This window comes from Eutrema salsugineum, unplaced genomic scaffold (genome assembly GCF_000478725.1).
Source record: "Eutrema salsugineum unplaced genomic scaffold, Eutsalg1_0 scaffold_2, whole genome shotgun sequence".
NCBI lineage: Eukaryota > Viridiplantae > Streptophyta > Magnoliopsida > Brassicales > Brassicaceae > Eutrema > Eutrema salsugineum.
Window position 1 is genome coordinate 7,474,626 of NW_006256829.1, and position 12,813 is coordinate 7,487,438.

General features: G+C 39.4%; 3 protein-coding genes across 3 annotated transcripts; 1 reads left to right on the forward strand and 2 right to left on the reverse strand.

Annotated features, from left to right (window-relative positions):
* Positions 1 to 255: 255 nt before the first annotated feature.
* On the forward strand, positions 256 to 2,958 carry LOC18019304. The gene is made up of 2 exons (XM_006400649.2): positions 256 to 1,885; positions 2,565 to 2,958. The coding sequence occupies exon 1, from the start codon at positions 788 to 790 to the stop codon at positions 1,874 to 1,876; it is 1,089 nt and encodes a 362-aa protein (XP_006400712.1). The 5' UTR covers positions 256 to 787; the 3' UTR covers positions 1,877 to 1,885; positions 2,565 to 2,958.
* An 81-nt stretch (positions 2,959 to 3,039) lies between these two features.
* Positions 3,040 to 6,003, reverse strand: LOC18019305 (J domain-containing protein spf31). Its single transcript, XM_006400650.2, has 9 exons — positions 5,826 to 6,003; positions 5,455 to 5,545; positions 5,260 to 5,320; positions 5,042 to 5,119; positions 4,866 to 4,939; positions 4,048 to 4,161; positions 3,848 to 3,955; positions 3,459 to 3,497; positions 3,040 to 3,354 (listed from the first exon to the last, which is right to left on the reverse strand). Exons 1-9 carry the CDS (start codon positions 5,912 to 5,914, stop codon positions 3,268 to 3,270), a joined length of 741 nt encoding a protein of 246 aa, XP_006400713.1. The 5' UTR covers positions 5,915 to 6,003; the 3' UTR covers positions 3,040 to 3,267.
* A 2,244-nt stretch (positions 6,004 to 8,247) lies between these two features.
* LOC18019306 (protein FAF-like, chloroplastic) lies at positions 8,248 to 10,430 on the reverse strand. Its single transcript, XM_006400651.2, has 2 exons — positions 10,232 to 10,430; positions 8,248 to 10,110 (listed from the first exon to the last, which is right to left on the reverse strand). The coding sequence occupies exon 2, from the start codon at positions 10,077 to 10,079 to the stop codon at positions 8,613 to 8,615; it is 1,467 nt and encodes a 488-aa protein (XP_006400714.1). The 5' UTR covers positions 10,080 to 10,110; positions 10,232 to 10,430; the 3' UTR covers positions 8,248 to 8,612.
* Between the last annotated feature and the right edge of the window lie 2,383 nt (positions 10,431 to 12,813).

Sequence of the window (12,813 nt, forward strand, 5' to 3'; positions counted from 1 at the left end):
AAAAAAAAAAAATATATATATATATAGCATTGGCACATCATTATCGACCGATGGATTCATTGAAGCCATTGCCGTTATCACCGACGGAAACACATTGTAACGCCGTTAACTCGTGCCTCGTTCTAATAAACTAACACTTACATAACTTGACGACGTCAGGGGTTACGACTGTCGGTTGGTAATTGACATTAATACCCTTTTGTCTCACAATAATTTCCGCGTCAATTACAACGAAACAGAAGAACAATCGATCTCTCGTCATCTCTCTCGTCTATATTATCATCATCACTGAGTGTGAGATATCCTTTTGATTTTTGTTTCTACTTTCGAAATCTGAAGATACAATCTCAATATTTTTTCCTCCAAAAATCCCTTATATTTCAATTTGCTGATTTCTCCTAAAGTTCTAGAGAAAATCTGCGTCGAGAGTTTCTTTCTGGATTTCTTCGTCTTCTTCCTTTTGCGACTCGCTCTGAAAGAAGAAATCGTAAACTGAGAGGTCCTAGACTTTGAGGTTCGACGGATTATCGCCGGAAAATCTCACCTTCTGTATGAGAATCTCGTGTTTCTTCAATTTGACCGCTCAAATCTGTGGAAGGTCTTGGTTTCTTAGAGCTCTACTGTTGTGAAACCCCTGATTTTCATCAAATTGAGAAACCGGACTTGTGCAGAATCCGTCAATTCATGGGGAATTTACGCACATTGCTGTAGATTTCCAGTGGTTGGGAAAAAATTTGGAAGAGAGTCAAAAGTTTCTAGGGTTTCATATTGAAGTTTCGATTTCCAGATGTACTCGAAGGAGTTCATCCTCTCCCTCTCCATTCTTCTGTGTCTCCCGATCGTCTTCTTCTTCGTCGCGCCACATGTCTTCCCTTCTCCTCCCGGCGAATCTCTCATCCCAATCTCCGATGAGATCGACGACCAGAGCCTATTCCTCGCCGCTGCTGGATCAACCTCCCTCTCACATCTCTCCTCCGGAAACCCTAAACCGAAGCTCAAGATTGCCTTTCTATTCCTCACCAACTCCGATCTCCATTTCGCGCCAATCTGGGATCGGTTCTTCTCTGGGCATCCGCAATCGCTCTACAACGTCTACGTCCACGCAGATCCTTTCGTCAATATCACAAGACCTGGGAAAGGCTCTGTATTCGAGAATTCCTTCATAGCGAACGCCAAGCGCACCGCACGAGCCTCCCCGACTCTCATCTCCGCCACAAGACGCCTCCTCGCCACCGCCTTCCTCGACGACCCTGCCAATACTTACTTCGCCGTGCTCTCTCAGTACTGCATTCCTCTTCACTCCTTCAAATACGTTTACAGCTCCCTCTTCGAATCTTCCACATTCGACAAATCTGATCCGGATCCAATGCCGACTCCCAGAGGTATCCGGATCTGGTATCGGAGCTTCATCGAGCTCATCTCCGATGAACCGAGGCTTTGGAAACGGTACAACGCTCGGGGAAGGTACGCTATGATGCCGGAGGTCCCGTTCGAGAAATTCCGAGTGGGTTCGCAGTTCTTTGTCATGACTAGAAGGCATGCTTTGCTTACAATCAAAGATCGGGTCTTGTGGCGCAAATTCAAGCTCCCGTGTTATCGTTCCGACGAGTGTTACCCGGAGGAGCATTACTTCCCGACGCTGTTGAACATGAAGGATCCGGATGGGTGCACCGGGTATACCCTGACCCGGGTCAACTGGACTGGCACTGTGAAAGGACATCCATATACTTACAAACCCAAGGAAGTCGTGCCTGAGCTGATCAAGAAACTCCGACGATCAAGCCACTCAAGCTCCTACTTTTTTGCACGCAAATTTACCCCTGATTGCTTGAAGCCCTTGTTGGCCATTGCAGACTCGGTGATTTTCAGAGATTAAATGTTGCAGGTAAGGGGTTTTTAAACTCTCTCTCCCTTGTTACTTTCATCCTTGTGGGTTGCTATGCTTGACTTGGTCAAGGAACTAAACTGTAGATTAATAGATTGATAAACCATTTAATCGGACATATGTTTTTAAGCCAAACTTTGGCTGTGGTGGTAACATTAGACTTGGGTTTCTTTAGATCAGTCATCAGACTCTGCGGTCTATCAATGAAATGTTAGAGATTTTTTTTGTATTATTTTTAAGATTTTTCTGTATATTGGTTTTACTTTGCTTTCTGATCATGAATCACAAGAATCAATTTGGATTATACAAATCTGCCATGAAGAGGATACTGTGCGCATTCTTATTAGATGCATTGCTTTGTTGTTTTATTTTCGTTGAAAAAGAAGTGGGAATCCAATATATTGGTTTAGATCAATCAACACCTGACATTGTAACTATCTAGCATTCTATAGTGTGGCTCTACCACCAATACTCTGATTATAAGCAAAACTTTGGCTATGATGGAAGTAGAGGATTACGAGCACTTGGGTTGTTATCAATCATCATAGACTAGGATTTCGCACTGTAATACTAGGATTTAGTTAGGGTATCTGTCTACATTGTTCTGGTCTTTAATGAACTTGAAAAAGTATAAACAGATTCTCAATATTATTTTGCTTTTCTCCGTATGTCTTTTCAGGAAAAGATTTGGTGGTTTCTCGTCTGCTAGCAAAGTGGTATGAGAGAAATAGACAATTTTTGAACCGGAGAAGTATTAAACAAGTTTTATGTTATGGGTTGAAGAACAAAAATTACTTCCAGGATTAAAAAGAGGCAAGACGAGACAATCTTTGGGGGCTTGAAATTAATAAACCAGCTTTAGTGGTACTTGGAGCGCACCCTTGTGGAGTTGTTGTGACATATATATCCCACGCAGACAAAGATTCATACACTCAGAGATTTATCAAAGTTGTAATTTTCTTCTTTTTTGGTTCGTTTAGAGCTTGTGCTGTACATAGCAGATATCTTTTGACCCCCCAAAGTGTGGGTTTTGTACTATCATGGTTGTGTTAAAGGAAATGTATGCTCTTTTCCCGGTCTTGTCGTGAACATGTCAATATAATTCGCCACCACTAAAATCCAGTGATAACAATACCCAAGTTAATAGTAATATCTTAAGTCTAAATAAGACATAATTTGATCAGAGACGCAGTACAAAGTTGGTCATAAGCGTGTAGTGAGAAATATATCTCTTCCAGGTTTCTGATGTATTTGAAAAAACAAATAGAGTTTGTGATGTACAAAGAGAAACACAGACACAAGCAGAAAGAGTCAGAGCTAATATTTGAGAAAACCAATCTATCAATAGTAAGTTGGTAACGACAGCAAAAAAGGGCCGGAGATCAGCCTTTCTTGACCGGCCTTTGGACGTATGATTTATTTGGATCCTCTGTTTTCAGTTTTGGAGGACGTGTCTCTCCCTTTTTGGCCTGAAGGATGATTATAACAGAGGCTTAGATTAAAATCTGACCAAGGAAAACGAAAATAATTCACGAATGCAGGATTTTTTCCTAGCTAACAATGTGTCTCTTACCTTCTTTCCTGCTTTCATGAAGTCTCTCCAGCTTGATACCTACACATGGAAACCCAACGTTAGTAAAATCCACTGACACCAAGGACGCAATTTCGTTAAACCTAACTATACCATAGGGAAGTAGAGGATATGAGAAATTGCATACATCATCTTATTATGATTAATCAACAGAAGATGGAACCAAGATTTGCTCTTCGAATTCAAAAACAGGTGTTCAAAAGTATTTGGTCATAAGAACGGACATGGTTTGAACTATTTCGGATGAGGTTTCTTCTCTGAAGCCATTTCTAACCATACTTAAGTGCCAAAAGGTGAGCTAGACTGGTTCGAAACTAATGCATTCATAGGTAGGTTAGGAATTAAGAACGTGGATTAACAGAAGCACAAACCCTTTTCTCTCTCGTCCCTTCCCACTGTTCTTCATGCTCACGCTTCTTCTTCCTTATCTCCTTTTGTTCTTCTTCATCCTTCTTCAGTCTTCCCTCTTCTTCTGATATCTAAATGTCAAGAAGCAAAAACATAAAAAAATGAATGAATCATCCTATGAGAAAGAAATTATAAAGCAAGGAAAACTAGAAACTCTACATACCCTCATTGCCATTTTTCTCCTACGCCACTCTTGGTCTGTTAATATCTCCCGGACCTTTAACTTAAGCTCTTTCTGAAACTCTTCAGATTGCTCATATATATGTTCATGCTTTCCCTGAGTACATGAAAAATGTGTAGCACTACAAGTTAAAAGAACTGGAATAAAGAAAGACAGATGGGATTGAAAAAAAACCACACACAAATATGAAACGGAAGATAAATAAGGATTTAGCTATTTGAGAACACATCAGAGTTGTGACCATATACCCAATCAGACGAAACAAATGAAGAATAAAGACAGAGCTGTAATTCATCGAGATATCCTTTTATCTGACACATTAATACAAACACGAGTTACATATTCTGTATCTTAGAATTCTTATTTCCTGCGCATTTATCAGGCACAAGGTTCGCCGCTTAAAATGTAAGTAGCAAGAGGGTTTACTTTACATCACAACAATGTCCAGCCAGTTCATTTTAGTTAAGCAAGACATTTTCGAAATGTACTACTATGCTCAACATTCTAGAAACAACTTAGTCTGGCAACTTTCCAGTTCCCAGTAAAACGCATATACTATACTCGGCTCGCTGAACAAGTAACAGCATTTGGTTCATAGGAAGCCCAATTTTGACAAAAGCTATCGTTCTAAAAGAATATCTGCAGTTTCATAATCGATACTTTTTGATATCGCTGCTTACAATGAGCCATCAATTACACCCAGCTTAACTCTAGATCCAACCACATTGGAAAAATAGAAAAGGTAAAACATCTCCGCTAAACAGCTTAGATCTAAGCCCAATAAGAAACGGTTTCCTTACCTCATCAACCAAGGACTTTATTTTAGAGGCGGTATCTTTCTTCAACTGTTTCTTTCTCTTCATCCTAAGCTCTTCTGCATTTCACGGTAGTGGAAAAGAACGTTGTCACGAGACAGAAAGTATAAAAGCTACAGATTCTGGTTTAACTGAATCCAAGATAAACGATAAAGTCTCACCTTTCGCAGCATGGACTTGGGTGAGTATATAATCTCTTTCTTGGTCGTTCAGCAGCAGTTGTTGCGCTTTTGCCAATGCTGTTCAGTAAATCAAAACCCATATTAACATGACAAGTTCATTCAAACAAATCAATTCTCTTGAGGAGGCCCAAACAATACATTTTTGAGAATTCACACAAAGACAACTGGATATGCAAAGAGATTTTAAGAATATTAACCTCCAAAAGCCTCCTGTGCTTGTGGATGCTTGCATTTGTCAGGGTGAACCATCAAAGATATCTGGAAGAGGTCGAAATCAGTCACAACTTTTCCAGTGTAATATCAATCAGTGGCGTAGTAATTAAAATTACCAGGAGAAGCCATAAAAGAAAAATAAATGTCTTCACAGTGCAAGTGGCAGAACTGAGAATTACCTTTCTGTACTGCCTTTTAACGTCATCCGTGGAAGAATCAAAAGATAGGTTAAGATGCTCAAATGGGTTCAGCTTGAAGCATGAGAGAATCCTACAAAGTTTCAAATTTTAAGATATGAATCATGAAATTTCGGAACCCGATAAAACTCACTGCCAATTTCACTAGTAATTCCAATTCCCTAAGTTACGATCGTCATAAGCGAAGAAACATATTGATAAGCTAATGAATGAAAAACAAAAATAAACTCTCAGAACGTAGAAACCCTAAGGAGCTATGAATTCCAAAATAACGCATATACAAGGCTCGGATCAGGAGCTGGATTGAGGGATACGAGCTAGATTAGGCTAAGGAAAGAGGGTTTTGAAGGAACCTGACGACTTCATTGTCCCTTTCCACTTCACCGACCTCGGCGAGGAAAGTTTTGAGAATCGCATCGTCGTCTTCTTTCACATCTCCCATGCTTGCCTTTTTATGATCCCTTCCCCTCTCTCTATCTTCCTTCAAGTACGACAGAGTGGAGAATGAAGAAGAAGAAGAAACAGAAAGGCGATTCTGGGCTGTATTCTGGAATGGAGGTCGGGTATTTGGGCGGGTCTGGATTTGAGATCTCTCGGGTCGAGCCTTTCGGGTCAAACAGGTGGATTCGGGCTTAGGAGGGAGAAGTGGCGGCAATTTTGATGTTGGGCTTACTGAAATAGCCATTAACAATGATTCACAAATGTAATACTGTATCTTCCTTTTTTTTTTGTTGCTAAAATTGGTGTAGTGTTCTTAAAATTCAGTTTTAAGAGAGAAAAATATATGGTTAGCTGCATTGCAATTAAAAAAAAAACCAACATTTTTCTAGAACTATTGGAATTTGATCTCGTATAGTTGTCACCAACACTAAATCATGAGTTGATGATGCCATCCCAACAAAACAATAAGACTAATATCGTTTATCTTTGTGTATTCTGCTATATATTACTTCAAACTTATGAGTTGTTCTCGTGCTTGAAAAGACCATAACGTGTCTTTGCTTTCTTATACTTGCTCTCATTACATGCCAAAACGAGGCTCTAATTGCAGAGAATAGAACAAGAGGCACCAATTAAACAACAATCATAAATACTTATCATGCATAATCATAACCATCACACATAAACTGTAAAAAATTCTCTCCTCCTCACAAATCTTAAGTATATTTTTTTTCCAAATTCCAAATAGATTACTGACTTTTTGTTCAACGTCTAAAAATTTTCAAATCTGAAACGCGTAACCTTATATCATTACTAGTGTTTTTAATTTAAGAAGATGTGCTTATACAGACTTTTTCTCTCTCCTCATTTTCTCTCCTGAAAGTTTTAGATCTGAAATTATTTCTTTTTGTCGACGCCTTCATCTGCTCCGATCTCCCTCTCCGCGCGCGTGGTGGCACACCGTCGCCGGAGTAGGGACCTCCTCGCTCCCCTCTTTCATTTAATGTGTATTTAAGCTTGGTGGCCGTCGGTTCGGGTGTGGCATCGTGATGAAGCTTTTCCGGCGATTATATCTTCTTCGACGGCGGCGGGACCTTAGCGGCGTCGCTAGGGTCGCGGTGGAGGATGGTATCATCCTTGGGTCGTGCCTCTTTTCTGTCTGCCTCGAGAAGTTCTCGCTGCTTCTTCCTTCGCTCTCCGGCGATTTTTTGGACGGCTGCTCGGATTTCTTTTGAGGGTCTCCTCCGGCGACGTGCGCTCTGTCCTTCTCAGTGTTTGGGTGGTAGTTTCTTTCCTCTCTCTCCCTGATTATGGTCTCTCTCAAGCTTCGGTCTTTCCGACGCGGCGGCGAGGTAGCATTTGCAGATCTGGCCTCCTCGGCTCCGGCGATGGTGTTCTGAACCTTGAGGACGGGTTCAGCCTCCGTTTTTTGGTGTCTAGGTCGGCTTGTTTCTGGTGGCAAGCTTCGGAGTGGTGGCTCACGTCTTTCCGGCGGGTGCAGCTCCACCAGCGGTTTGTCTCAGCGGTGGCTTTAGACGGGTGGCTCGGCGGTAGCTTTGATCGGCTTTGACGGTTTTTGCTTCGTCGCCGTCTTCGACATCGGCGTGGCACGGGATACCCAAAGGTGCGTGTTTCCGACTAATGAGTAGTAGGCCCGCGTTAGTGTCTGAGAACTCGGTTCGTGTTGGCTCCGGATGTGGTCTGGTGTTCACGGTGGAGCAATGTTGGACGTGATTGTTGAGACGCCGGTTTGTTGTTGCGGCTTGCTTGTAGCTGTGGGAGCTGGTTTCTGCGGAGATTCGTTTTTGCAGGAATGGCGGTCCGAGGTGACGCTCCGACTGCCTGCTCGGCCTCCCTTGTCGCCGGTTGCAAGCTTGTCCGTTGCAAAAATCGGAAATTTCAATAGTTCTCGGAGAAGCTGTAGGTGTCCCCTTATGAGGTTTGAGGGCTGGCCTCGGGTTGATGCTCGTGACAACTAAGATGAAAATTCCAGTTCTTCGGAGCTATGGCAAAATGGAATGGTCCGCGTTTCGGCGTGTGATTGCTGCGTTCTCGTTTGGTATTGTTTGGTTTTAATTTTTTTTTTTGTAATCTCTCGAGCCGTTTTTCTTAGTCTTTTGTTGTGGTTTGCTGCTTATTTGTAGTTGTTTCGTAGTTTTTGTTTAATCTGTTTTCTTTGTTTCCCTCTAATTTCTGTCAAAAATCGGAAATTGGTAATATAATCTTTACATTTTACCAAAAAAAAAAAAAAAGTGCTTATACGGATTATTATGTGGTGAGACACAAATGAATAAAACGAGTTCTCGTCCATTAGCAAATATGGAACAACAAGAGTTTGTACAAAACACAACACTCATCATAAATATTTCTTACTCCAACGAGGTCTCTAACCTCATTAGAAACAATTTAATTACTTTTCTAACTTCCACTCCTCACTTCTTCCCTCTCCTCCTACTCTTGATTCTTTATTACATTTTTTTTTTAATTTTCTTTATGCCCACAAACCAAAAAGGCAAGTGGTAAAACATATAGAGGAAAAAATAAGGTAGAAAAACCATCGGCAACAACAACAACAATTATTGGGTTAATATGCATATATATTCGAGTATACATACTCGCATATATATACACACAGATAGATAAATATCATATGCTTATGCTTCTTGTAAATTACGCCTTTTTGGTAGGGTATAAACTCATCAAGTGGCAATGCAGAAAGGCTCAACGGACAAAAGGGACCTCCTTCGTTCCTTGCAGCCATTTATCCAACCTTCATGCCCAACGCCGATTGATTTGTGGATTAAGTTTTGGGCTTGAAATTGGGTTTTTGTGTTTGGACCAAAAGTTTCAGTGTTAGTGGGCTTCCAGTAGTAGTCACATGTGTTGAAGCAAGCAGCTCCCACGGTGTCATCCACCGTGGAAGGCGGTTTTGTTGACCGAGCGAGCTGAGCCACCCTTGGCCTTGGTGGCAGAGAGTGGACTACCGGCGTGGACAGATCGGATTTGGTGTCGTATTCATCTATCACGGGCCATCTCGAGTTTCTCTTTGGTACTCCAATAGGCTTATGGGCCAACCTATGAACAGTTATAGGACCAATTGGCTTTTGTGCCAGCTTATACAGAAGCCCATTGGGCTTGTAGGCAAACACGTCTTCTGCTCCATCCTCCTCTTCTTCTTCTTCCTCTTCCTCCTCCTCTTCTTCTTCGTCGAACCACTGAACCTCCGAATCAGTCTCCTCTTCTTTGTCGATTCCGATGTCAACTTCGTTGCTGATTTCAGAAAAAGTGAGGAGGAGGCGTCCGTTTTGGCGCTTGGCGTCGAAGTTGTTGTGCGACGGCATAGAGACAGCCTCGACGACCAATCGGCCGTTGTCGCGGCGAGTTTTCATGTGCAGAGACGAACCCGATTGGCTCGAGAGAGGACGAATCGGAGGAGGAAACGATCCTCGAGGCAGCTCGATGCTGCTTGTGTGATTTGGAACTGTGATCGACTCTTGCTCAACCTCAAATTCAGCCTCAGCATCTGTTTCTTCTTCCTCCTTGGTCGCCGTCTCGTTGAGAACGAGTTTCGCCTCCTCCTGGTTGCTAATTTCTTTCTCGGTTTCAGCATCCCCATTCTCCGACGATGCATACGAAGAGAATCCTTCGCAACCCGTCTCGGATCCGAGACTCTCAGTGCAAATCTCGAGGCTTTTCTCGCTCAAGGAGCTGGCGCGTTTCATCAGCGGGTGAACATACGGTGGAGGAGGAACCGTTTCGTTGCTCGATTCCGTCTTCTTCTTGTCCGATAAAATCGAACTCCATACATCGGATTGGCCAGGCTCGATCTTCTCCTCCTCCTTGTTATTCTTGTCTTCTTGAATCTGAGCCCATATATCGAATTCGGATCTTGATCCTCCTTGCTCTTCTTCCCCATCGTCGGAGCTCAATGAGTGGGCACGGAGCTTCTCCGAGGAAGAGATTCTCTTCATAGGAGGAGCATACCCGTTCTGCGAAAGCCAAGTCTTGGAGGACAAATCAGCAGAGAAAGTCCTCCTCAGTGAAGGTGCAGCTAAAGTGTTCGACGAAATGTCACACTCGCCGCCACCAAGGATAGTCACTATGCCTTGCTGCTTCTTCAACGAGGAAGAGAAGCCAAGGCTCTTGCTTAAGCCACAAGCCATCATCGCAACCTAACAGCACTATTCCCTCTCTTTCCTGCACAGTTACAATCAGAGTGTTAACATACACTGATCACAATGAACACATGAAATTAGCTCTTTTTTTCATATGTATTGGATGATGATCCGGTTCTGGAGATGCATGTAATGTAACATACCTGGAGATTTGACAGAGAAATCACAAAGTGTGTGTTAGGAGGTGTTGATCTTAAGAAGAGAAGAAGATGGTGTTGATGATGTTTTGTAGTTTGATGGATGAGAATGAGACATGGAGGGAGGGGAGTGAAGAGGCGCTTATAAATAGAGGTTCTTCCCTTATGGAACCATGTACTGTGGGGTCCTCTGTGAAATGACTCTTCACAGATTTTTTTAGTATTTATTTGTATTTCTGTAATTTATTATTTGATTTTTGTTAAACAAAAGATACTTCAATACTGTGTAAAGTAAATAAGTTGGCTTCTTATGTGTTGTTTAATTAATTATTTGGTGGAAGAAAATTTGTAAATACGTATAACTAAGTAAATTGGTTTTACTATTTTGATTTTTAAAAGTGATTTTACAAAAGCAAAAACAAAGAATTGAAGTATTTGAGTATAGAGCTAAATTGTTGTGAAAAGTTGTGTTCTTTGTTATTTTTTTTAATATATTCTAATATCATGTTAAACGTTATCTTTTTTTTTTTATTATTTACCGTGAGTTGTTCTTAATACTGAGAATTTTGCTATTACGCTTAGGCATCTTACTTTACTGATTTAAACGAATTTTTGATTTCATCAGGATTAACTTACAGTTTTACATTAAATCGTATTTGATCATATATTGTCATTTTGATGGAAATTTTAGCTCGGCTCGTCACCTCGTTTACTCTTATAACTCCATCTAATTTTGTTAACTCCATCAAAAAATTTACCATTGGTTTATACTTAACCCATTTTCACTTGAATGGGGTTTTAACCTCCATATTCATGTTTGTATTCATGTTTAGAGGGCTATCCGACCTTTAAATTTGAAGTTTGTAGTATAATGGGTTTAATAGTGTGGTTATTTATTGTGCCATAAACCATATTCCAAAATTTGATGTGTTGTGTGAATAATTTGTAAGAAAATTTTTCTTTTCTATTAACATTAGACGCAATAGACGGTAGTTTGTCATGTAATTTTAAAATTATTAATTTCCCAACATGAGCAGAATCTAAAACCTACCTATATTGTGATAACAGTGACTGACAAACAAAGACGAGAAGGACTAAAAATATCAGTTTTGTAGGTTGTAACTAACGCGTGTGTTCTAAAGAAATAATAGTAACGGATATGGAACGAAACAAAATATGCTATAAAAAATCTATATTTATGTTCAAAAAAGATAAATGTTGACGTATGGCATCGATACTCTGTTGAACCAATAACGTGGCACATTGTGGAAGTCACAATTTTCATCTTTTTTTAGAGTTAAAACGATGAGAATGTTCCAAAAATATGCAAAGAAAGCTGGATGCCATTATTAGGATGTTATATTTTTATTTTAAAGTTACCTTTTTACCACTTGGATTTATTTTAAATTGAGAAAAATACAACGTCGTTTTGAAGCTTCAGGTAAAGCATGTCAAAGTAATAATGGAAGAATTTAATGTTAAGTATAAAATTATCATGTAATATATTGAATTTAATATTACTAATCCAAAGTCATGTTGACAACAACAACAAGAAAAAAAAACCCAAAGACATGGTATTTGTAGTCCGTAATATATATTGGCATGGCATCTACGGTGTAGTACTATCTAAGTAGTATTATTTATTACTTTAGTGAGAGTTTACAAATGTAAAGAGATGATTAAAATCAACCAAAATCATGAAAAGGAAAAAAATCTCCTCATACACTTATAGAAAATTTAGCATGGTCGTAACTCGAAAATATAACATATTTTATAAATAGGAGTATAACATATTCTTTAAATAAAAGGTATTATTTCGTATATCGAGATCTATAAGTTACATGAAATGCAGTCCATAAATTTAATCAGCTTCAAACCCAATTATTAAAGCTTGCACTTGGTGAATACATATCTAAAGTTTCGTTTTGCTTCAGAAAAAGATAACCGAACGTTTTTATCAAAAAAAAAAAAAGACAACCAAGTAGATCAAAATAATCGTTTAGGGGCTTACTTAACTCTTATCATAAGCTAAATTAATTTGAAACATGATGAATCAAGAATTCAGTTTTCTTCAAATCCAAGAGTTTTTGTTTCTAACCAAATCGTAAACTAATTAACAAAACCAATATATCTTTATGCAAATCTACAAACCAATCAACTTAACTTTTACAATAATTTCGAGAACGCCACAACACATGCAGAGTAAATTCTAGTTCATCTCATAATTTCTGCTTTGAAATTGATCATTTTCTTATTGTAAGGTGATACATTTATGATTTCAGAATACATAGTGAAAATTTAAAAGAATACAAGAAAATGTTATTTTTAGAATCCAAACCAAAATTTTGCATAACAAACTCAAAATCAACGTATAACTGTATAAACGTGGTTCCAACCAAAACATAAATACTTCACTTAAATTTCAGCTTTTTAATAACTGATTTTATAATCAATGCATTTGGACATTTGAATTAAATTAAAAGTTTGAAAGTGATTAAAGTTGTAAGATTTTATTTCTTTTTGTAGCAGGGGTTTTAAAGTTGTAATATTTCAAATAGATAACTGTAGTTTGAAAACTTTGTTAAAGA